The 25548-nt window shown below is 42.4% G+C and overlaps 1 protein-coding gene across 1 annotated transcript; it reads right to left on the bottom strand.

Moving 5' to 3' along the window:
* Positions 1-13942: 13942 nt before the first annotated feature.
* On the bottom strand, positions 13943-18460 carry LOC138670970 (keratin, type II cytoskeletal 1-like). Its single transcript, XM_069758798.1, has 9 exons — positions 17842-18460; positions 17438-17658; positions 17263-17323; positions 17031-17126; positions 16630-16794; positions 16270-16395; positions 15942-16162; positions 14840-14874; positions 13943-14748 (listed from the first exon to the last, which is right to left on the bottom strand). The coding sequence occupies exons 1-9, from the start codon at positions 18364-18366 to the stop codon at positions 14513-14515; spliced, it is 1686 nt and encodes a 561-aa protein (XP_069614899.1). The 5' UTR covers positions 18367-18460; the 3' UTR covers positions 13943-14512.
* Between the last annotated feature and the right edge of the window lie 7088 nt (positions 18461-25548).

The following is a 25548-nucleotide window of genomic DNA, read 5'->3' as shown; positions in this document are numbered from 1 at the left end:
ATGGCAGCTGTCAGCACGTAACGTCCTGCGCCTTCCATCATCTGAACAGGTGCATGCAAAACAAGTATTTGAAGCACCCCCTCCATGTGTGTCTACACCTCTACCCCTTCCCACCCAAATCCCACCAAGGCCAGCACATTACCATATGCCATCATATTATCAACTTTCGCAATATGGCCACTTGTCCAGACCCAGTGCTGGAGGCTGGTCCCAACCTGGGTTTGGACGACATGGCCATATTGGTGGGGGTTATGAGGCAAGGCCTTATTTACAACATCATGAGGGCCATAGTCAAAACCCTTATTATTTGAGCCAACACACAACTGGCCAATATGAGCAAGGGCATCATATAGAGCAGGGTCAGACATCATACTCCCAGGATGATGTACAATTGGCCCAACAAAGGCCACCTGACCAGGACCCTCAGCTTCCGCCATCACCTCCACCAACTTACAGAAATCTGTAATATATATTGTTTATGAGGCTTGGTTTTATATTTTGCTGAAAGAAAATTTTTTATTTTTTTCTGCTGTGATAGATAGCACTTCGGTATGTTTTTATTTACAAATGGTTTTTGGATGCTTACATTTAGATATAAAACCATATGATATCAATATGGTGTTTGCCAAAAAAAAGGCTTTTGACATAAGTAAAAATATATATTTATTCAAAAGTCAATTTTATGTTGTTGGACTAATCATTACAATATCATACTCAATTACTCAGTTGATAACAATCAGGCAAATAAATCACAGAAACCAACATAGTTAACTAATTTAAGTAATTTATGCATTATAAAAAAAAAAAGAATATACATATATATAAATATGAAAACATTACAACAAAGAAACAGCATTATCTCGCCAGGGAGTAACTCCATGAGGAGAAACAAAATCATTTGTAAAAAGATCCCTAACTTTTAAGCCAGAAAGGGGATGCCGCGGAGGAAGGACTTGTGTTGTAGGCCTACCCACATTATCCAAAATGCCTTCAACACAGTCAGCTGAGGAACACTCATGAATTCTTGCGAAGTTGTGCAGAACAATACAAGCTTTAATTACTTCATTTACATTTTGCTCACTCAGCTGAATGGCAGACTGGAGAACACGCCATTTGGATGCCAGAATGCCAAAGGCGCACTCCACCAGTCGCCGTGCCCAGGAAAGTCTGACATTAAATACACGCCGCCGGTGGTCCAGGTTGTGCCGGAGATAAGGTCTCATGTCATTCCTGCTCAATTGGAAGGTCTCATCTGCCACGAGAACATATGGGACTGCTTCAGCATTGGAGCCTGGGAGTTGTCGTGATGGGGGGAGGTCCAACTGCTTTTCACGTAGCCGCCGACCCTAATGGACACATTGAAGACTCTAGAGTCTCCAGTTCGCCCATAGGCCCCAATATCTACAATTATAAACCTGTAGTTACTGTCAACTACAGCTAGCAGAACTACAGAGAAAAACTGCTTATAATTGTAGAATTGGGAGCCAGAGTTCGGCAGCTTATGCACCCGGATATGTTTCCCATCCAGGGCTCCAATACAGTGTGGAAATTGACAACCATCAGAAAAACCACGGGCTATTTTCAGCCAATCCTCCATTTTTGGCTCAGGCATCACAAGTTCATGTAGTTTGTCCCATATTTGCACAAATGTATTCCACACTATGCCTGAAATAGTGGAACGTCCTATGAGAAATTCAAGATGTAGTCCCGCATAAGATAATCCAGTTGACAGGAATCTGAAAGCACACAAAAAACAAAATTAGCTAGTAACAATGCTTTTCTAAAACCCTAGTAAACAAAAGTATTATGAGGAAAACAAAAGGCAGGAGACGAGTGTACCTTCATAAATTTACAATGGATATTAACATTTAACATTTACTACATATTTAGACATGCTTTCATAAAATGTAATGATATAATTTAAATCAGATGGTTTGAAAAGAAAAATAATAACTAAAACATCATCTACATACATACAGTGTGTGAGTATGGTGAATACATACCGTAAGGTAAGTAGAAGACGCTCCTCTGCAGATATGCATTTCCACATCCTTGTATCCTGATATGTGATCCCAGGACGTACTGTCTCCACCAAGATATGAAAGGTGGGTATTGTCATATGACACTAATGGAAGAATTTTCCCGGATGTGTCCGCAGAGATGAATAGAGCCTGTGAAAATGGCCTTTAGTGGTGCGTTGCCGCAAAAGTGGATGCACCCACATTCTTCTTCTCCTCCTTCGCGGATCAACTATCACGGGGTATGGGTGGCCATAGCTGTGTGACAAGACCCAATTAAATAACACCCGCTGAGTTGGTGTGAAACGCAGGAGGTCACACATGTTGCCCAAGTACCACCAAAACACCTACACAAGCACAGCAACAAAATGGCCATATGGGAGGGCTCCACCTGTTGTAGAGGCCTTAAATAGGATTATGCTGATGATTTAAATTAATTTCAGGCCTCAAAACCGTTAAATGTCCATTTTGTCTGGTTGCAAGAAAAAAACGCATTACGGATGCCATACGGATTACATATGGAGGTTAACAAGCGTAAAATACCCAGAGACACCCTGTCTACGGCTGACATATGGATCACTGTTTTGGGATCATTTCTGCATATTACGCATGTAAAATACGGACCGTATTTCCCTGCGCTAAGTGTGACCCCGGCCTAAGATAACAGAACCAGAAATCTGGTTGGGAGGAGGAGTCAGTTGCTAGGTAGTTGTTAGGCAGTTGGTGAGAGGAGAGCGAGGAGTGAGGAAGGAAAACTGGGGCTGTGCAGACAAGTGACTCTGCAGCTCTTGGGAAGGAAAAAGAGAGCAGAGCAACTTGTAAATGGACTGAAAGGAGGTAGGAACAAAGGCAAAGTGAAGAGCTGGAGAGAGAAGTTGGGACTGAACCGGCAGACAGCTAGATTTCAAGTTACCTGTCCACCATTAACACCTGAGGACACAGTAACAGATAGAGCCCGGGTCGTGATAGAGATCCTGTAAAAAGGTTTGAGTTACCTGTCATACGGGTTAGTGTCCTACCTAAACTGGGACAGAGAGAGGACATGAGGAGCTTGTGTGAGGCCTAAAGCAGCAATGGACTACAACACAGCGCTAGAAGGAAGGCTTCCAACTCCACCTGGTTAGGGGGATTCCTGAGACACTTCCAAGCCAGCCAGACCACCACCAACACCTGTGATCCGGTACCCTGGACTATGGCTGCCTGAATCATACAGTAAAGAGGTAAAGAGACTGCAACCTGTGTCCTCCATTTCTTTCTACACCACCTACCACCTGTCCCTAGTACATCGGGAGCCCTGGGGACCTAGCTTCACCTGTGGGAAACCATACCATCCCTGCTGCCATAACATCACCCCAGTGGATCCCTTTAACCCCTTCATGACCTTGGGATTTTCCGTTTTTCCGTGTTTGTTTTTTGCTCCCCTTCTTCCCAGAGCCATAACTTTTTTATTTTCTGTCAATATGGCCATGTGAGGGCTTATTTTTTGCGAAACAAGTTGTACTTTTCAACGACATCATTGATTTTAGCATGTTGTGTACTAGAAAATGGGGAAAAAAATCCAAGTGCGGTGAAATTGCAAAAAAAGTGCAATCCCACACTCCTTTTTTGATTGGCTTTTTTACTAGGTTCACTAAATGCTAAAACTGACCTGCCATTATGATTCTACAGGTCAGTACGGGTTCATAGACACCAAACATGGGTAGGTTCTCTTTTATCTAAGTGGTACCCATAGCGTCTCCATTTTTCATGATCTGGGGTCGGGAGAGGGCTTATTTTTTTTTAATGATAGCATTTTGCTGCAGATATGTTCTTTTGATCGCCTGTTATTGCATTTTAATTCAATGTGGCGGCGGCCAAAAGAACGTAATTCTGTCATTTCAAATTTTTTTCTCACTACGCCGTTTAGCGATCAGGTTAATGCATTTTTTATTGATAGATCGGGCGATTCTGAACGCGGCGATACCAAATATATGTAGGTTTCATTTTTTTTTATTGATTTATTTTGAATGGGGCGAAAGGGGGGTGATTTAAACTTTTATATTTTTTTTATTTTTTTCACATTTTTGTTTACTTTTTTTTTTACTTTTGCCATGCTTCAGTAGCCTCCATAAGAGGCTAGAAGCTGGCACAACGCGATCGGCTCTGCTACATAGCAACGATCATCAGATCGCTGCTATGCAGCAGAAATGCAGGTGTGCTATGAGCGCCGACCACAGGGTGGCGCTCACAGCAGGCCGGCATCAGTAACCATAGAGGTCTCAAGGACCTCTATGGTTACAATGCAGAAGCATTGCTGACCCCCGATCATGTGACGGGGGTCAGCGATGCACTAATTTCCGGCCGCCCAGCCGCCGGGTTAAATGCCGCTGTCAGCGTTTGACAGCGGCATTTAGCTAGTTAATAGTGGCGGGTGAATCGCGATTTCACCTGCCACCATTGCGGGCAAATGTCAGCTGTTCAAAACAGCTGACATGTCCCAGCTTTGATGCGGGCTCACCGCTGGAGCCCTGCATCAAAGCGCGGTATCTGACCTCGGAGGTACTATCCCGTCCGAGGTCAGAAAGAGGTTAAGCAGCGTTGGTCACCCCTGACCAAATACCACAATGGCGTCACAAACTTTTATTATTTCACATACCCCTTTAAAGACTGTCCCTTTAACATGGGCACCCAGGGCCATGGACCGGATCACCGCCGCCATGACACATCCCTTTAAATACCGGATCTGGTACCGAGTACCCCAAGGCGCTGGCGGGCGTTACACTTTCGTGTGCCCCTTCCCATAAATCTTACTCCAGCCAGTAGTGGCATCGCTTATTAGTTTGTGTATTGTTATTTAAAATAGAATAAGGAATGAGGAAAATTTATTATTCAATTTGCGACAGTTTTGTACTGTTAAAAAGTTGCACATTATGGTGCATGCTATATTTGCACCATAATTTATGACCTTTTACTTGTCATTACACTATTGCAGGAGTGGGAAGCTTTTGGTGCACGCAATGGCCCGCAATGTCCCCTACGGGCCCTCTGGCAGATCGTGGTGGGCTGCAGTGCTTACGTTGTCAGCCTCCTTTTTCTTGCCACCAGGTCTTTAGTTTTTCTGTAGATCACATGTACACACACAACATTCACTAATAATAATAATAATTTTATTTATATAGCGCCAACGTATTCCGCAGTGCTTTACAAATTATAGAGGAGACTTGTACAGACAAAAGACAAATTATTACAGCATAACAGAAATACAGTTCAAAACAGATACCAGGAGGAATGAGGGCCCTGCTCACAAGCTTACAAACTATGAGGAAAAGGGGAGACACGAGAGGTGGATGGTAACAATTGCTTTCGCTGTTTGGACCAGCCATAGTGTAAGGCTCGGGTGTTCATGTAAAGCTGCATGAACCAGTTAACTGCCTAAGTATGTAGCAGTACAGACACAGAGGGCTATTAACTGCATAAAGTGAATGAGAACATGATGCGAGGAACCTGATTTCGGTTTAAGTTTTTTGAATGGGCCACACAGGGATAGTTAGGTTTATGCGTTGAGGCGGTAGGCCAGTCTGAACAAATGCATTTTTAGGGCACGCTTAAAACTGTGTGGATTGGGGATTAATCGTATTAACCTGACTAGTGCATTCCAAAGAATTGGCGCAGCACGTGTAAAGTCTTGGAGACTTGGAAACTCTTATGTGGTGCACGTAACAATGAATTTCATCTGACGCTGGCTAGTACCAGTGATGTATAGAGCAGTCTAATAGTATGCTATGGGACGTGTGTACGTCAGTCTCAGTTTTCCCTATCTGATGTACAGTGGGGCAAAAAAGTATTTAGTCAGTCAGCAATAGTGCAAGTTCCACTACTTAAAAAGATGAGAGGCATCTGTAATTTACATCATAGGTAGACCTCAACTATGGGAGACAAACTGAGAAAAAAAATCCAGAAAATCACATTGTCTGTTTTTTTAACATTTTATTTGCATATTATGGTGGAAAATAAGTATTTGGTCAGAAACAAAATTTCATCTCAATACTTTGTAATATATCCTTTGTTGGCAATGACAGAGGTCAAACGTTTTCTGTAAGTCTTCATAAGGTTGCCACACACTGTTGTTGGTATGTTGGCCCATTCCTCCATGCAGATCTCCTCTAGAGCAGTGATGTTTTTGGCTTTTCGCTTGGCAACACGGACTTTCAACTCCCTCCAAAGGTTTTCTATAGGGTTGAGATCTGGAGACTGGCTAGGCCACTCCAGGACCTTGAAATGCTTCTTACGAAGCCCCTCCTTCGTTGCCCTGGCGGTGTGCTTTGGATCATTGTCATGTTGAAATATCCAGTCACGTTTCATCTTCAATGCCCTTGCTGATGGAAGGAGGTTTGCACTCAAAATCCCACGATACATGGCCCCATTCATTCTTTCATGTACCCGGATCAGTCGTCCTGGCCCCTTTGCAGAGAAACAGCCCCAAAGCATGATGTTTCCACCACCATGCTGTACATGGTATGGTGTTTGATGGATGCAACTCAGTATTCTTTTTCCTCCAAACACGACAAGTTTTGTTTCTACCAAACAGTTCCAGTTTGGTTTCATCAGACCATAGGACATTCTCCCAAAACTCCTCTGGATCATCCAAATGCTCTCTAGCAAACTTCAGACGGGCCCGGACATGTACTGGCTTAAGCAGTGGGACACGTCTGGCACTGCAGGATCTGAGTCCATGGTGGCGTAGTGTGTTACTTATGGTAGGCCTTGTTACATTGGTCCCAGCTCTCTGCAGTTCATTCACTAGGTCCCCCCGCGTGGTTCTGGGATTTTTGCTCACCGTTCTTGTGATCATTCTGACCCCACGGGGTGGGATTTTGCGTGGAGCCCCAGATCGAGGGAGATTATCAGTGGTCTTGTATGTCTTCCATTTTCTAATTATTGCTCCCACTGTTGATTTCTTCACTCCAAGCTGGTTGGCTATTGCAGATTCAGTCTTCCCAGCCTGGTGCAGGGCTACAATTTTGTTTCTGGTGTCCTTTGACAGCTCTTTGGTCTTCACCATAGTGGAGTTTGGAGTCAGACTGTTTGAGGGTGTGCACAGGTGTCTTTTTATACTGATAACAAGTTTAAACAGGTGCCATTACTACAGGTAATGAGTGGAAGAAAGAGGAGACTCTTAAAGAAGAAGTTACAGGTCTGTGAGAGCCAGAAATCTTGATTGTTTGTTTCTGACCAAATACTTATTTTCCACCATAATATGCAAATAAAATGTTAAAAAAACAGACAATGTGATTTTCTGTTTTTTTTTTCTCAGTTTGTCTCCCATAGTTGAGGTCTACCTATGATGTAAATTACAGACGCCTCTCATCTTTTTAAGTGGTGGAACTTGCACTATTGCTGACTGACTAAATACTTTTTTGCCCCACTGTATAAAGCAGAGTTTCAGTTTCTCCTATGTGATGCACAGTAGTCTCAGAGTATCCTATGTGATTTGTATACAGAAGTTTCAGTGTATCATATCTATATATATAATTGCCTAAGGGTTTTTCCATCTGTCTGTCTTTCTGTCTGTCTGTCTGTCTGTCTTTCTGTCTGTCTGTCTGTCCTGGAAATCCCGCCTCTCTGATTGGTCGAGGCCGCCAGGCCTCGACCAATCAGTGACGAGCACAGCGACGATGATGTCATAAAGGACGTAGACATCCCGCGTCTCTGATTGGTCAAGGCCGCCAGGCCTCGACCAATCAGCAACAGGCACAGCGACGATGATGTCATAAAGGACATAGAAATCCCACGTTTCTGATTCAGCGATGGGCACAGTATCGACGTAGATGTCATAATGGTTGCCATGGCGACGATGATGTCATAAAGGTTGCCTCGACCAATCAGCGACGGGCACAGCGACGATGATGTCATAAAGGACGTAGACATCCCGCGTTTCTGATTCAGCGACGGGCACAGTATCGACGTAGATGTCATAATGGTTGCCATAGCGATAATGATGTCATAAAGGTTGCATCGACCAATCAGCGACGGGCACAGTCTGCCGCGAATTCTGGAATCATCATTGTCCATATACTACGGGGACATGCATATTCTAGAATACCCGATGCGTTAGAATCGGGCCACAATCTAGTGTATATATCTATATATATAATTGTCTAAGGGTCTTTCCGCCTGTCTGTCTTTCTGTCTGTCTGTCTGTCTGTCTTTCTGTCTGTCTGTCTGTCCTGGAAATCCCGCGTCTCTGATTGGTCGAGGCCGCTAGGCCTCGACCAATCAGCGACGAGCACAGCGACGATGATGTCATAAAGGACGTAGACATCCCGCGTCTCTGATTGGTCGAGGCCGCCAGGCCTCGACCAATCAGCAACAGGCACATCGACGATGCTGTCATAAAGGACATAGAAATCCCACGTTTCTGATTCAGCGACGGGCACAGTATCGACGTAGATGTCATAATGGTTGCCATGGCGACGATGATGTCATAAAGGTTGCCTCGACCAATCAGCGACGGGCACAGCATCGACGTAGAAATCCCGCGCCTCTGATTGGTCGAGGTCGCCAGGCCTCGACCAATCAGCGACGGGCACAGCGACGATGATGTCATAAAGGACGTAGACATCCCGCTTTTCTGATTCAGCGACAGGCACAGTATCGACGTAGATGTCATAATGGTTGCCATAGCGACAATGATGTCATAAAGGTTGCCTCGACCAATCAGCGACGGGCACAGTCTGCCGCGAATTCTGGAATCATCATTGTCCATATACTACGGGGAAATGCATATTCTAGAATACCCGATGCGTTAGAATCGGGCCACAATCTAGTGTATATATCTATATATATAATTGTCTAAGGGTCTTTCCGTCTGTCTGTCTTTCTGTCTGTCTGTCTGTCTTTCTGTCTGTCTGTCCTGGAAATCCCGCGTCTCTGATTGGTCGAGGCCGCCAGGCCTCGACCAATCAGAGACAGGCACAGCGACGATGATGTCATAAAGGACGTAGATATCTCGCGTCTGATTGGCGGCCTCGACCAATCAGCAACGGGCACAGTATCGACGTAGATGTCATAATGGTTGCCATGGCAACGATGATGTCCTAAAGGTTGCCTCGACCAATCAGCGACGGGCACAGTCTGCCGCGAATTCTGGAGTCATCATTGTCCATATACTACAGGGACATGCATATTCTAGAATACCCGATGCGTTAGAATCGGGCCACAATCTGGTATATATATATATATATATATATATATATATATATATATACAGTGTATATATACAAGGAAAGACACATTCTTGTTTGTGCTGTCCTGCAGCTGGGGTGACTTCTATCAGGGCAGTGCATGATAGTTACTATTTATGTCAGTGGCTCTATCTGAGGCATAATGAGATTTATGGCAGCTGATTTGCATTGGCAGAGACACCTTCTGATCTGTTTAAAAGTTCAAGTAGACTAGCCGTCATAAATGTACGGTGCCTGAGATACAAGACCACAAATACAAGAAAATGCACAATCCAGGACTTGTAAGGAGGGGAGCAGCGTCATGCCCCCTCCTCACTGCACAGACACAACCCCCCCTGCACGCAGCAGCCCAAGTTCTAAATATTCACAGCACCACCTTGTCTAGCTTCTCCGGCAGGAAGAAGAAGCCTCAAGCAAGTGCTGCGTGGTGACATCTCTCGTGCAGTCTCTCCTGCAGACACACAGGGTGCAATGGGGGCGTGTGCTATAGAACAGAGAGTGGTAGTGCAGGGGGATTATGTCTTCCCACACTACAGTGGAGAGAACTACATCGGCATGCTGCGTGTGCCGGCATAGTTAACAGTGGCAGTAACTCTGAATGGGCCCCCTCAGAGCAAGGGGCCCGGGGCGACCGCACCCTCTGCTGCCCTGGTAGCTACGCTACTGACTCCCTCCAAAGGTTTTCTATGGGGTTGAGATCTGCAAACTGGCTAGGCCACTCCAGGACCTTCATATGCTTCTTACGAAGCCACTCCTTTGTTGCCCTGGCGGTGTGCTTGGGATCATTATTATGCTGAAAGACCCATTTCCGTTTCATCTTCAATGCCCATGCTGATGGAAGGAGGTTTCCACTCAAAATCTCATGATACATGGCCCCATTCATTCTTTCATATACACGTATCATTCATCCTGGACCCATTGCAGAGAAACAGCCTCAAAGCATGATGTTGCCACCCCCATGTTTTACAGTAGGTATGGTGTTCTTTGGATGCAACTCATCATTCTGTCTCCTCTAAACACAACGAGTTTTGTTTCTACCAAACAGTTATATTTTGGTTTCATCAGACCACATGACATTCTCCCAATACTCTTCTGGATAATCCAAATTCTTTCTAGCAAACTTTAGAAGGGCCAGGACATGTACTGGCTTAAGCAGGGGGACACATCTGGCATTGCAGGATCTGAGTCCCCGGTGGTGTTATTGATGGTAGCCTTTTTTACGGTGGTCCCAGCTCTATGCAAGTTATTCACTAGGTCCCTATCCCTGTGAGGTTCTGGGATTTTTGCTCACCGTTCTTGTGATCATTTTGACCCCATGGGGTGAGATCTTGTGTGGAGCCCCAGATCGAGTGAGACTATCAGTGGTCTTGTATGTCTTCCATATTCTTATTATTGCTCCCACAGTTGATTTCATCACACCAAGCTGCTTGCCTATTGCAGATTCAGTCTTCCCAGCCTGTTGTAGGGCTAAAATTTTGTTTCTGTTGTCCTTCGAGAGCTCTTTGGTCTTCATCATAGTGGAGTGTGACTGTTTGAGGTTGTGGACAGGTGTCTTTTATAATGATAACAAGTTCAAACAGGTGCCATTACTAGAGGTAATGAGTGGTGGACAGAGGAGCCTCTTAAAAAAGAAGTTACAGGTCTGTGAGAGCCAGAAATCTTGCATCTTTGTAGGTGACCAAATACTTATTTTCCACCATAATTTTCTAAATTAACCTTGCCAAATCAGACAAGGTGATTTTCTGGATTTGTTTTCTCATTTTGACTCTCATAGTCGTGGTGTACTTATGATGTCAATTACAGGCCTCTCTCATCTTTTTAAGTGGGAGAACTTGCACAATTGGTGGCTGACTAAATACTTTTTTCTCCACTTTATACAGCAGTCTTGTTGTCTCCTATGTAATGTATATACAGCAGTCTCAGAGTCTCCTATGTGATACATACAGGAGTCTTGATGTCTACTTATGTAATGTATACATAAATATTTCGTGAGCAGTGGTGAATTTCTCATTTTCATTAGACATGCATTGGAATTTGCATATGTATTTGAAACATCTTACTGCTTACCTAGAAAAGCAGATGCGAGTAGCAACATCATACAACCTAACGTCACACACCTCACCAAAGAGAAGCATTTCCAACCATCACATTAGGGGTGAGATAACTAAATGTTTGACCAAGCAGGATAATTTTTACATTGATAATTTTATATGGCCTGTGATGTTATTCAAATATCCAAATAGATCTTGCACTGCTAAATAATAGTTCAGAAAGTGGGAGGAGTACAGTAGATTCAGTAGCTACCAGGGGACAGAGGGGGTCGTCGCCCAAGGCCCCGCACTCTGAGGGGGCCCACCCGGAGCTATGCTACTGCAACTGTATCAGCGTGCTCCGTTCGCCGTTTACAATTGCATTCTGCGGCAGAGCAGGCAGAATTGATCTTCATGCTCTGCCGCCAGCTGCTATGGGGCCTCTGAGCAGGTGGGGGGCCCGGTGCCAGCAGTGGCTGTCATCATAAGGTCAGCTGTATCGGCATTTAGCTGATACAGCTGACCGCATTGATGGGAGAAGAAGCGCTACACTCCCTCTCCCATCATCCCCCTCTCAGCATCTGATATAACCAACACCAACATTGAGAGCGGGCAAGATGACATCACTACCCAGCGCCCGCTGTCAGGAGATGAGCGGACACTCAGAGCAGCGGAGGAACCAGGAAGAAGAGAGGTGAGTATACTACAAGGTCTGCTGTTGTGAATTCCGTTCTTGGGCTCCCTCCTGTGGTTTTGAGTGGTATGGCTGCTTCTTGGATTTAGCTTCAGCAGCTGTTTTCACTGATCGTCTTTCTGGCTCGGCTATATTAGTCTGGCATTTTCCTTCATTCAATGCCAGTTGTCATTGTTCCTGCCTGGAGTCTTTGCTCTTAGGATTTTCCTGACACTCTGACCAATTCAGCAAAAGCTAAGTCCTTGCTTGTTATTTTGCAGTTCTCTTGTTTTTGTCTTGTGGTTCTCCACTTTCTATGTTTTGTTCATTTGTCCAGCTTATCAGTATGGATCTATTCAGCTAGGCTGGAAGCTCTGGGCAGCAGAGTTTGCCCTCCACACCTTTAGTCAGGTGTGGAGATTTTTGCATTTCTCTGCGTTGGACTTTTTCTAGTTTTTATTACTGACCGCACAGCTCTCTGTCCTGTACTTTTTCCTATCTAGCTAGAAGTGGCCTCCTGTGCTAAATCTTGTTTCATACTACATATGTCATTTCCTTCTCCTCTCACAGTCATTATTTGTGGGGGGCTAATCTATCCTTTGGGAATTTTCTCTGAGGCAAGATATGTTTCCTGCTTCTATCTTTAGGGTTAGTTAGTTCTCCGGCTGTGACGAGATGCATAGGCAGCGTTAGGAGCATTCCACGGCTACTTCTAGTGTTGTTTTGAGCTTAGGGACTGCGGTCAGTATAGTTGCCACCTGCTCAGAGCTAGACGCATGTCGCTCCTTAATCACCAGACCATAACAGTCTGCCTATGGGGGTGCTGCTTTATACTACAGGGTCTGCCTATGGGGGCTGCCTTATACTACAGGGTCTGCCTATAAGGGTGCTGCCTTATACTACAGGGTTTCCCTATGGGGATGTTGTCTTATACTGCAGAGTCTGCCTATGGGGGTGCTGGCTTATACTACAGGGTTTGCTTATGGGGTGCTGCCTTACACTACAGGATCTGCCTATGGGGTGCTGCCTTATTCTACAGAGTCTGGCTATGGGTGCTGCCTTGTGCTATAGAGTCTGCCTATGGGGGGTGCATTATACAATATAGAGTAGGCCTATGGGGAGTGCATTATACTATATGGAAGCTATCTATGGGGCATCATACAGTGTGGAGATTACAGTGAGGGGGCCATTATACGGTGATGGAGCCATCAAACAGTTTGGAGGCTACTAAGGGGTCAGTATACTGTGTGGGTGGTACTATACAGTGAGGGGCATAATACTGTGTATAAGAGAGCATCATACTGTGTGTAGGGGAGCTGTACAGGGGGTAGACTTGGGACATTATTAAATGTAAAGTGGGCAGTTATTGTAATAGGGGAGCTCAGGTTACTGTGACTATCAAAGGGGCACACAGGGCATTATTACTTTCTAGGGGGCAAAATATGGGCATTGTTTTCTAGGACACTTGCACCTGGCATTACTATATTATAGAGGGTTGCTTTAGAATTTAGAGGGCACAGAAAACCACACAGCAGGTGCAGTAATAGGGACACATATAGCAGCAACGGCTCAGTATTGGGGTATCAGCAGGATGAGGAGTTTGTGCCCACTCAGAAGCTTTAAGCCCAGCCAAAACCCTAGCTGTGCCTCTGAGTAGATTCATTGAGTTTAAGGCAGTTGTCCTCCTTTTGGGGACACTTTATTTTTTACATAGATACATGTATTTCAATAAAAAATAATAATTCTTGCAATTGAGTTTCATTAACTTAATTCAAGTAAAGCCTTATTTTGGAAGCTTTAGGTGGAGATGTTCTCTACAATCAGGGTAACTATTGTATTTTTGTGCAAAGGATTTGAACATGAGTTTTTCATTGGCAATTGGCCAAACACAAATGTTACATGATCTGAACGTATATTGCATTTCATCATGTTCAACAGCAATATGTGAATTCATAAAAAATCCAATATGGCAGAAAAACAGCAAAAACTACAACTCAATTTAGATCCACATGCAGTTTATTGAAGATATAAAGAAAAGACAAGACATGCGAGCCTGGATTTGAAAGATCCAGTAATGCATTAAACAGTATTATATACAACAAACACCCTGACTTACATAACTCTCAGAAACAAAGAAAGCAAGAACTCAAAAGGACTGGCGCTAGCCATGACCTAGCTCAGAAGTCTCACACAAACTCACCTAAGCATGTCACAGGGATACACGAGTGCAATTACATTCATTCACAAGGAATAGAAAGCACATGTCACCCTCTAAATAATATGATTATGGGCTTTTGGTTTGACAAATACAATGGTGTTAACTTCCTAAATGCCTGAGAATATATATCAGCAATTCAACTATGACTTTCTTAATATGTTAAAAGGAAGTATAATATAATATGTCTACATTATAGTCAACTGTATCCCTAAGAACAAACAAGGTATGGGCCAGGATGATACAACTTAACATACTAGTAAAGCTTCTTGTATTTGAGCAGGTTGACAACAGTATAATGAAGTTTGGAGTTGAAAGATGGCGAGTGACTAGTGCTAGTGTAATGGGACATGCTAATTGTATGATGTTTTCTTTACGGAGGATGATGATGTTGTTGAAACTGCCACTGTGCCTCTGCCTCCTGTACGGCTGTAGCTGCTGCTTCCTTGAGAGGCACCGTATTGCATTCCACCGCCGCCACCAGCAGCATATCCTCCTGCTCCTCCAGCACCACCAGCACCACCAGACATATATCCTCCTGCTCCTCCAGCACCACCAGACATGCTTGAGGATCCTCCACTGATGACAGCTAGAATTAGGAATAAGAAACATTAGGTTATTTTTTCATACTTACATGCAATAATTATTTTACTTCAATTATAATGATAAGCAGAACTTACAGATGCTGACATTGTTGACAATCTGTCCAGACATTCTGAAAAAACAAGAATATTTGTTGGTTAAATTCTCAGTGAATAACTACATGTTTATTGATTCAATGCAATTGGAGGACCATTCTGGTTGGTAGCTTTGCTTACATGGACTATAAATGTGTAAATAATGGGAGACATTTACAAGGCCAGTTAAACCCTTCCTCAATTTCCACCAAAAAATTGGCTTACATGCCGCTAGCCAAATTCATTGTGTTTTGGACATATTTTACACGTCACTAAAGAGTCTTGGAAAAATATCAACTAATGGGTGCATGCCTAAGTGGACTCCTGAAATGTACCATATTTATTCATGTCTTTATCATTATTTTGACCGAAAACACTTGTGTAAATTAAGTAGACCAAGAGATACTGTTACTTATAAAATCACAATTTTTTATAAGGAAATAAACACTATTGTACATAAAAATAGCAATTTTCTTACTACACTGACATAAACCTGTATTAAGATATTATTAGGACAGGTCCCTGTGAGCATGTGTGGAAAGATGTGCTCCCAGTGGATATTCTGATCTAAAACTTGAGATATCAGAGGTGGTGAAGCAAGAAGAGGCTGCTCACACTGCTGGCCTCTTTGTCTATCTGATCTTATACTGGAGATATCCTGGGTTGCTGAAATAAGAAGAGGCTGCTCACACTGCTGTCCATCCTTTATGATCTAATACATTAGATATTAGTGATACTGAGGTAAGAAGAGGCTGCTCACACTGCTGCCCACCATGTCTTTTTGATCTAATATTGGAGATATCAGGGGTGCTCAGGTAAGAAAAGGCTGCTTACACTGCATATCTTTCTAATAAAATACTGGAGATATCAGTGGTGCTCAAATAAGAAGATGCTGCTCACACTACTGCCCACCATGACTATCTAATCTAATACTGGAGGTATCGGGTGCTCAAGTAAGAAGAGACTGCTCCCACTGTTGTTCACCTTGTTTATCAGATCTAATACTGGGGCTCTTTTAGGCCTAGGTTTATCTGGTGACCAAAAACCAAGGTAAGTGCATATTATTATTATTTTAACTATGCCGAAGGTATCACATGAAACTAACCTGTCCTCTTCTCCTTCCAACAAGGTTCTGTAGGTGGCAATTTCAACATCAAGAGCAAGTTTCACATTCATGAGCTCCTGGTAGTCACGCAGTTGACGGGCCAGATCTTCCTTGGCCTTCTGCAATGCAGCTTCAAGTTCAGCCAGTTTCGTTCTGGCATCTTTCAGAGCAAGTTCACCACGCTCTTCAGCCTCTGCAACGGAGGCCTGGAGAGCTGCAATCTGTTAAAAAAAATAATTATCCTCTTGATTCATAACATAATCTTCTTTATTGTATTAGGTGAAATTCTGCATTTTTTTAATAACCCAATTTAACTGGCCAGGCCTACCTGCTTCTTGACATTTTCAATCTCAGCTCTTATCCTTTGGATCAAACGGTTCAGTTCTGAAATTTCATTCTTTGAGTTCTTCAGGTTGTCACCTTGCTTGCCAGCGGCATCTTTTAGTTGTTGGTACTAATATGCAAAGAGAAAATCTCAATTTCAGTATCGTGAACACAAGCATATTACATTTTAGGTTTACTTAACGTGAGTGAATATTAACATAGCAAATTATATGTATTTCATAACACATGCTCTGGGTTTTGACTTGCATTGGCAATATATCTATAAGAAGTATAGGGTGGGGTCTAATTATAAGTGGTGATTAGGGTTTCGATTCACATGCATCAGCAGGTGAATGATACCAACCTTGTTGTCATATACTTGTTCTGCCTCAGCTTTGCTCCTCTGTGCAATCTGGTCATATTGATTCTTAACCTCTTTCATGATGTCCTCCAAATTCAAGTCTCGGTTATTATCCATAGATAGAATAACAGAGGTGTCACCACCTCCTCCTTGTGTTTGTGAAAGCATCTACCAACGACACAAAGCATCATTAATTATTAATATATAGAGCTAAAATAAAACAATTTCTATCAAATCATTGAATTTAAAATAATTGTATTTAATCATCTTGACATATTTAATCTTGACATATTTCATTAAAATTAGATAAAATTAGGACATATTTTAGCCATATGTAATCACAGGTATTGCTCTTAAATTAAACCATTTAGTGTGAAAAGTAATGATAAATCAAGGTCACTTACAGCATCATATAGAGACCTTAAGAAGTTAAGTTCATCATTCAATGTATCCACCTTGCACTCCAAGTCTACCTTGGCCATGTATGCAGTGTCAACATCCTGTAATGAAAGAATTATCAATGCAGTCATGTAAAATGTAAAGTTCAAAAGCCATCTCTTTTTCTTGAGCCTCCATAACTTGTTTTAAAACATAAATTGAAATCTTAAATCTGTGTTACTTGATTGATTGACTCACCTTCTTAAGTACAACAAAGTCATTTTCTGCTGTAGTGCGCTTATTAATTTCATCTTCATATCTGTAGGAAATACAAATAGAATACGTATGAAAAAATGACTATTCTCTTTCTCAGCAACCAAAAGAGGACTTTTTAATTTAATAATTGCAGTTATAAACTACAATGCCATTATACTTTTTCTTGAAGTCTTCCACCATTTCTTGCATGTTCTTCAGTTCATTCTCTAGACGACTTTTCTCGCTTAGTATACTGTCAAGTTGTTTCTTCAAATTGCTAATGAAAGCTTCAAAGAGGGGTTCAATGTTGTTCTTTTTTGAACCACCCTTTGATCCTTGTTCTTGCAAAAGGCGCCATTTTGTTTCTAGTACTTTGTTTTGCTGTTCCAAGAATCTAACCTAAAAATTAAATTGAAGGCATTGTTAAGCTCTGGGATCATGTTTGTAAAGAAAAACTTTTCTAAATCTATTTAATCAATTTAATGTCAAAGTACTCTGTATAACAAATATCCACATATTCATATTAAATTGTTATAAAAGTTACATTTATATGCATTCATCCATTGATTTCTCAGGTCTTACCTTGTCAATGAAAGTTGCGAATTTGTTGTTGAGGGCTTTAATCTGTTCTCTTTCTTCAGTTTTTACTTTTTGAATGGATGGATCTATTTCCAAATTAAGTGGCTGCAAAAGGCTTTGGTTGATGGTTACCTCCTGGATTCCACCAGGTGGACAAACAGGGAAACCAGGGTCACCTCCATGTCCACCAAATCCTCCTGCACCTCCACCAAATCCTCCTGCACCTCCATGTCCACCAAATCCTCCTGCACCTCCACCAAATCCTCCTGCACCTGCACCATATCCTCCTGCTCCTCCACCAAATCCTCCTGCTCCCCCGCCAAAGCCTCCTGCTGCACCACCATAGCCTCCCCCAACTTGAACACTGGTGGCACTGATTGATGTTCTCTTCATTCCACCAAGATTATACAGACTTCTTGATCCAAAACCAGAAGAACGAGAGCCACCCGATCTTCCTCCACCAACTGAGCAGGTACTAAAACCCTTGTTTCCACCACCACCACCGCCTTGCTTTTGCATATAAGCCATAATGGATTATGAGGATTGAAGTTGAGAAGGAACAAAAAGAACAGATAAGGTGAAGGAGTGTGGGCCCCTTTGCACTGAGATACAGCAGTCTCCCTTTTTATCTGTTTGAAAATTTGGGCTTGGTTGCATGGGTGGCAAGAGATCAGTTTAATGCAATAATGGGTTTGGCGAGGCTGGCAACCACCCATCAATCTACTAAACTGATCACACCTTTGGGAAATATTGCTTTGCTTGCACTGTTCAATCTCAGTAATCTATTTTCCTGTATCTAGCTGCATGAATGCTAATATCAAGTCATTGTATATGAATTGTGTTCTACTTTCTTCTAATACACAAAATTAAAGGAATAAGCCTAAAGGGTTTCATTATAAGATTCCCACGATCATTAGGTTATTATCATTTTATGTCGGAGTTTCATTTTAAAGAGTTGGACTCAATCATTAAAACAAGACACCTGTATATAAGAACATGCAAATAGTTATGAAATTGTTGTTGATTAGACAGGTTATAGATGATGTAACAGCTAGCATAAATATAATACATCTATACTAATTAAATGATTTCTTTACTTACAGGCATTTACTTGTATTAGTCTAAGTCAATCAAATTCGACGAGAGGTATAATGTAATTTCTATTGTAATTTGTAATGAGAAAAACTATACTATACTATATATATATATATATATATATATATATATATATATATATACTAGATCGTGGCCCGATTCTAATGCATCGGGTATTCTAGAATATGCATGTCCCCGTAGTATATGGACAATAATGATTCCAGAATTCGCGGCAGACTGTGCCCGTCGCTGATTGGTCGAGGCAACCTTTATGACATCATCGTAGCCATGGCAACCATTATGACATCATCGTCGCTGTGCCCATTGCTGATTGGTCGAGGCCTGGCGGCCTCGACCAATCAGAGACGCAGGATGTCTACGTCCTTTATGACATCATCGTCGCTGTGCCCGTTGCTGATTGGTCGAGGCCTGGCGGCCTTGACCAATCAGAGACGCGGGATGTCTACGTCCTTTATGACATCATCGTCGCTGGCGGCCTCGACCAATCAGAGACGCGGGATTTCTACGTCAATGCTGTGCCCGTCTCTGATTGGTCGAGGCCTGGCGGCCTCGACCAATCAGAGAGGCGGGATTTCCAGGACAGACAGACAGACAGAAAGACAGACAGACGGAAAAACCCTTAGACAATTATATATATAGATATATATATATATGTATATATATATATATATTCACACACAAGCAATTGTAGCAATTTCTATTAATGTACACTATATTTATATTTCAGGAGTTATGTTTTCTTTGTAATACAATGTTCAGGTGTGAATTCTTGAACTGGCCTAAGCATAAAGGGCTATTACATAATGGAAACTTGCAGAAAGGACAATTATGCATGACTACAGTTTATTAAAAAAAGACATCAGCATACAGGTGGGTACATACCATAAAGGTATGCCAGGCAGCCATACCTGGTTCATACCCTCCACTATGCTATGGGTTTGCAAGAATTTGTGCAATTCTCCACTCTTTGGAGGTAATGCATTGTTAGCAAACACAAAGTGGTGGATTGGCCTAAGCGACAAAGAATAGGCATGGAGGAGCAAGCAGACACCCGAACCTTCTGTCATGGCTGGTAATACCCAACATCATAAAGAGGAATACCACTTAGACCTTTATTAAGATCTCACTTTCGTCTGCATATACCACAGTTTGCAATGATCTACTCATTGGTCATCTCAGATCAGCGGCAGATATCTTTTATGTGCACTCTGGGCATTTGTAAGGTGGGCTACTGTCAGCTTGAATCTGTTGTGTGTGGAGTAAACTATTTTTACTAAATTCTCAGTAGTGATGGATTGGTGGTTATTTATTTCATGCAATCCAAGCATTTAAAGAGTAACAAAACTTTTTTTTCCTTTTAATTATCCTTCAGGCAGTGCAAAGTTAGGACTTTTTCTACAATGTACCTATCTAATAGCTAAAATGTGCCTTTTCCAGCAGTATGGATGGTACTGTATTTTGACTTTTGTCCTGTTAAACAAGCCAATATTTGGAAGCAAATGCCCTGATACCCACTTGCCGAAAAAAAGCATATCGCTTAACACATAACTAAACTTATTGTGAAGTTATGAATTTTTGTCCGCAAACTTAAAATTGATTTCTCGCCTTCTAATAGGTCATCAATGTCTGATTGGTGGTGGTTCGACACCCCTGCAGATCAGCTATTCTTGATGTCAGCGCTGACGGAACTGCCCTGTTACCCTGCGCACTCTGCTTAGATATTAGGTACTGGCTCAACCTCGACCAGGTCCACAGGTCATAATCAAGAGAAAAACAGTCGCACTCAAAGAGTCTTGCTATGTTTGCAAAAGAGGAAAGCATGTGCTTATTATGTATACAATAGAAGTTCCCCACAGGAAAATTTGAGTGACAAAGCAAGGTATCAGACTGCCATCACCGAGACAGTCTCTATCTGAAATATCTGAAGGTGAGAACGGATAAAGTGATAGAGGAGCATCACAAATTTTTGCAAGAGAAGAAAGGGGCCAAATTCCAGAGGGATTCTGAGGACTACTCTCAAGGCCGAGTATATAAATGGAACGAATCTACAAGTTCGGGTCTCAGGCAAGAAAATTATGGCCCTCGACGCCAGGGGTCCTACAGTACCGACAGCGACAGCTCTGCAAACAGCCTTACACGGGGGCGTTTTTTATCCAGACGTCAACCGACAAGGCACAATACCCATCCTACAGGAGGAGATTGACACAGAGGGCCTCCCATAAACACCACTGATCGCATGACAACAAGATTACAGGTATGGCACCCAACTCGGTCATCAACATTTCTTCACACACTCTCAGCCTCGCAGAACTAACAGTTCTTCAACGGGGCCTATCCTTTTGCCCCACACCCCCCTGGGATAAATTTAAACAATCGCAGGACCTCCAGAATGTTACCATAATCTACACCTTAAAACCCACTTTGGATTACAACAGGACTCTACCAGGAACAAGATTACCCCGCCCGTGGAAATCCCTGCTGCTGAACTGTCCATTTCGGTATTAGGTTTATGCAACACTAGTAGTTTTAATCCACCACAGAAGTACCATGCCACTGAGGTCTGTATTGATCTTATGCAAAGAGACATACCTCATATTTTAGATCAACATCGCATGGGGTCTCTCTTGACACATAGCAACATTACTCCAATTGAAAAACGTCCTATTGAATCCCATAAAAACATCAAACATATTATCATAAAACCAGCGGACAAGGGCGGAGCTACTGTTATTCAGAACCAGGTAGACTACACTACTGAAATTTTAAACCACCTCTCAGACATAACCACATACAAGAAGGGGTACTCTCCAAATTTTTGTCTCTAAAGACAATCGATCAAAAAACTGTCACTTTCCTGACCAACCAGCATCCAGTCACCGTGGTTTTTACACACTACCAAAAATCCACAGATCCCTCAACAACCCCTGTGGTCGCCCCATCGTAGCCTCCCCAGATTTGCCCCCATTTCCATATTTTTGGAGTAATTACTAAACCCCCTCAGTAAGAAAACTAGGTCATTCGTTTTGGACACTGGACACTTCCTAAGAACCCTTAAACAATTCCCAAAAAGCTCCATTAGACTCACACACAACTCAAAACAACTATGCTTAGACTTATTGTCCATAGTACTACATGAAAACTTCTTTCTCTCTGGGGACCAATTTTATTTACAGACCCGTGGCACCGCCATGGGCTCAAATGTAGCACCGGCCTATGCAAACAGTTACATAAACGATTTCAAGTGTTCCTATGTTTATAGCAATATCTTTATCAAAACCCACAGCAGGTGCTGGCTCAGGTTCATAGATGATGTTTTCTGTCTATGGATGGGTACCCCTGAAGTTCTATTTACCTTTGTTGAACAACTCAATTCGATTAGACCTGAATTGAAGTTCACACTTAACTGGAATACCACTAAAATTTCATTTTTAGACACGCTTGTGATCAAGGATGCGGAGGGGACCCTTTCCACAGACATATTCACAGAACCAACAGATTCGAATAGCCTTTTACATTACACAAGTTGTCACCCAAAATCGACTAAAGAGAGTTTACCTCATTCCCAGTTTCAACGAGTCACACGGATAGTCTCCGACTCGAGTCTTTTACCTACTTGACTCGAAGAAATGTCCAGCAAATTCAGTGCTAGACAATATCCTAAATGGATCCTTGGCAAGGAGAAAAGGATAGCCCTTGAACCTCATTCATATCAAAACCCCAAACCAAAATTAAAGTGTATAGCTTTTGTACACACCACCCTGTGATGCCCAAAATTTATAACGTTATTCAAAAACATTGGCCCCTTTTGTCAAGATCTTACCCACAAATTGAAGCTTTTAGAGCACCTGGTCTAATGTTTAAGAGAACACCTAACAACGTTAGGGACCAAGTTGTCAAAGCTGATATTGGCAACTTTTCCAGGCTACCGAAACAGAGCTTCCTGGGCATGGAGAGAACTGGCACATTCCCATGCCTGAGTTGTGCCAGTTGTTCCAAAGCCAGTGATATAACCCAACCCCATACTGGTAAATATTGTAAAAAAAAAAGGCTTTTACACCTGTGAAACAAATTACACCATCTATGAAATTAAATGCCCATGTGGCCTACTCTACGTTGGAGAGACAACACAACATGTACGGGATCGGGATTTTTATTTTTTATTTATTATTATTTTTTTTTTTTCTATTTTCCTTTTCCTTATTTATCATTATTTTATTACCATTTTTACATCTTTATTTTCATTTTGGACTTTGCTTTCTCTCGTTTTCCATCTTTACAGTTTTCATATTTTCTCATTTTATTTGTATTTTTATTTATTTCATCTTATTTACATGTAATTGCTATCCAATCTATCTTATCTTCCCCCTCCCTTTTTTTCTGCACCCTCATTTTTTGATCTACCGTATCTATAGAGAACACCCTCCAAGAGGTCACATTAGCAATAACATTATTTTCTTCATCTTTTCAGCCCTCTGATTACATGATCCACTATATAACACACAAACTGCCAATCTTTTTTTGTGCCAGTAGACTCATGCGCTGAACCACAGACTACCTGCAGAACATAGCGCGGAGACACTATGCGTTGCTACAAGCCTCACCTTGGTCACACTATAGATGCAATTGCGTATGTGCCCGTGGCAACGCAGCCCAAGCCTCTTTTCCATCATGCAGCAGCAGGTACTGTGCATGCGCACAAGCCACATTCTCTCCAAGCCTCCTTCTGCTCGCACATTTCCGGCTTCCACATGGCACCAGGGTATTTAACTCACACTGCCACCAATGTTTACTCACCACCACAGACGGCGCCACACTCTGCTTAACATTAAGGTCAGTTGGGTTGCATGGAAGCAACAACTCCCTGTTATTCCCACCAGCTGATAAACTTCTACTCTATCTCCACAGCTCCAGCTGGGACTTCTGTTTTTCTATTTATATCAACCTAATGGTGATTCTCTCTATTTCCCAAGGTCAGTATTTATTCCCTTCTATGTCCTCACCTCACCCACCAGTATCAAAGAATTTAACATGTATTGATACCGTGTTCCTGAGTATCTCTCATGTAGTTTGTACATTATTTTAAGCATTGCTGTAATGATATCATGTGCTCAAGTAGTCACAACCTTAGGGACAATTAATTTTGTTCTCATTTTATATGTTTTTTCTGTGTTATATCCACATGTACTGGCTCGCTCGCTCTTCTTACCTGCATCTCAAAAACATTTCTAGAATTCGCCCTTTTCTTAATTTCGACTCTGCAAAAACTCTGACTGTTTCACTTATTCATTCTCGTCTGGACTATTGTAACTCTCTACTAATCGGTCTCCCTCTTGCAAAACTCTCCCCGCTCCAATCTGTCCTGAATGCTGCAGCCAGGATCATATTCCTCACCAACCGTTACACCGATGCCTCTACCCTGTGCCAGTCATTACACTGGCTACCCATCCACTCCAGAATCCAGTACAAAACTACTACCCTCATCCACAAAGCACTCCATGGCTCAGCACCACCCTACATCTCCTCCCTGGTATCAGTCTACCACCCTACCCGTGCCCTCCGCTCCGCTAATAACCTCAGGTTAGCATCCTCAATAATCAGAACCTCCCACTCCCGTCTCCAAGACTTTACACGTGCTGCGCCGATTCTTTGGAATGCACTACCTAGGTTAATACGATTAATCCCCAATCCCCACAGTTTTAAGCGTGCCCTAAAAACTCATTTGTTCAGACTGGCCTACCGCCTCAATGCATTAACCTAACGATCCCTGTGTGGCCTATTTATAATAAAAAAAAAAAAAAGGTTCCTCGCATCATGTTCTCATTCACTTTATGCAGTATTAGCCCTCTGTGTCTGTACTGCTACATACTTAGGCAGGTAACTGGTTCATGCAGCTTTACATGAACACCTGAGCCTTACACTATAGCTGGTCCGAATAACTAAAGCAATTGTTACCATCCACCTCTCGTGTCTCCCCTTTTCCCCATAGTTTGTAAGCTTGCGAGCAGGGCCCTCACTCCTCCTGGTATCTGTTTTGAACTGTATTTCTGTTATGCTGTAATGTCTATTGTCTGTACAAGTCCCCTCTATAATTTGTAAAGCGCTGCGGAATATGTTGGCGCTATATAAATAAAATTATTATTATTATTATTATTACATGTATATACTTGTACAGCACATTAATTTTCATATGATTGTTTTTGCAGGGAGGTTTGATAAAGACCTAGAACAGGGTCGAAACGTTATCTTGATACCTTGCTTTGTCACTCGAGCAATTCTCGGGAGTGGCCAAAATACAGTTGATGGAGCTGTGCGTCTCTGTAACTGAGCAGTTCCGGACACCACCAATACCCACAACAGCTGATCTGCAGGGGTGCCAGGTGTCGCACACCCATCAAACGTCGATGACCTCTACCAAGGGTGTCCTATCAATATTAAAGTCGTGGACAACCATTTTAATTTCTTTATTTTGCTTCCTTCTTTTTCAGACACTATGTTGCAGTGCTGTTTCAATACCCAACTAATGCTCCTTTAGAAGTTCCTTTCAACTGGTGTTCAGGAAGAGCAATGTATTATGTTCAATCAATAATATAGGAA

This window comes from Ranitomeya imitator, chromosome 3, assembly GCF_032444005.1.
Source record: "Ranitomeya imitator isolate aRanImi1 chromosome 3, aRanImi1.pri, whole genome shotgun sequence".
In the NCBI taxonomy this organism is placed as follows: Eukaryota; Metazoa; Chordata; class Amphibia; order Anura; family Dendrobatidae; genus Ranitomeya; species Ranitomeya imitator.
This window is presented reverse-complemented; position numbering and strand designations above follow the sequence as displayed.

What these genes read in the sequence shown, in the direction of transcription:
- LOC138670970 (XM_069758798.1), bottom strand. Translation starts at nt 18,366, where the DNA reads ATGGCTTATATGCAAAAGCAAGGCGGTGGTGGTGGTGGAAACAAGGGT. An exon ending in AACAAGTATATGACAACAAG is followed by an intron (nt 16,396 to 16,629) that starts GTTGGTATCATT and finishes TTTGCATATTAG; the next exon opens with TACCAACAACTAAAAGATGC. An exon ending in TTGGAAGGAGAAGAGGACAG is followed by an intron (nt 14,875 to 15,941) that starts GTTAGTTTCATG and finishes TTGTTTTTTCAG; the next exon opens with AATGTCTGGACAGATTGTCA.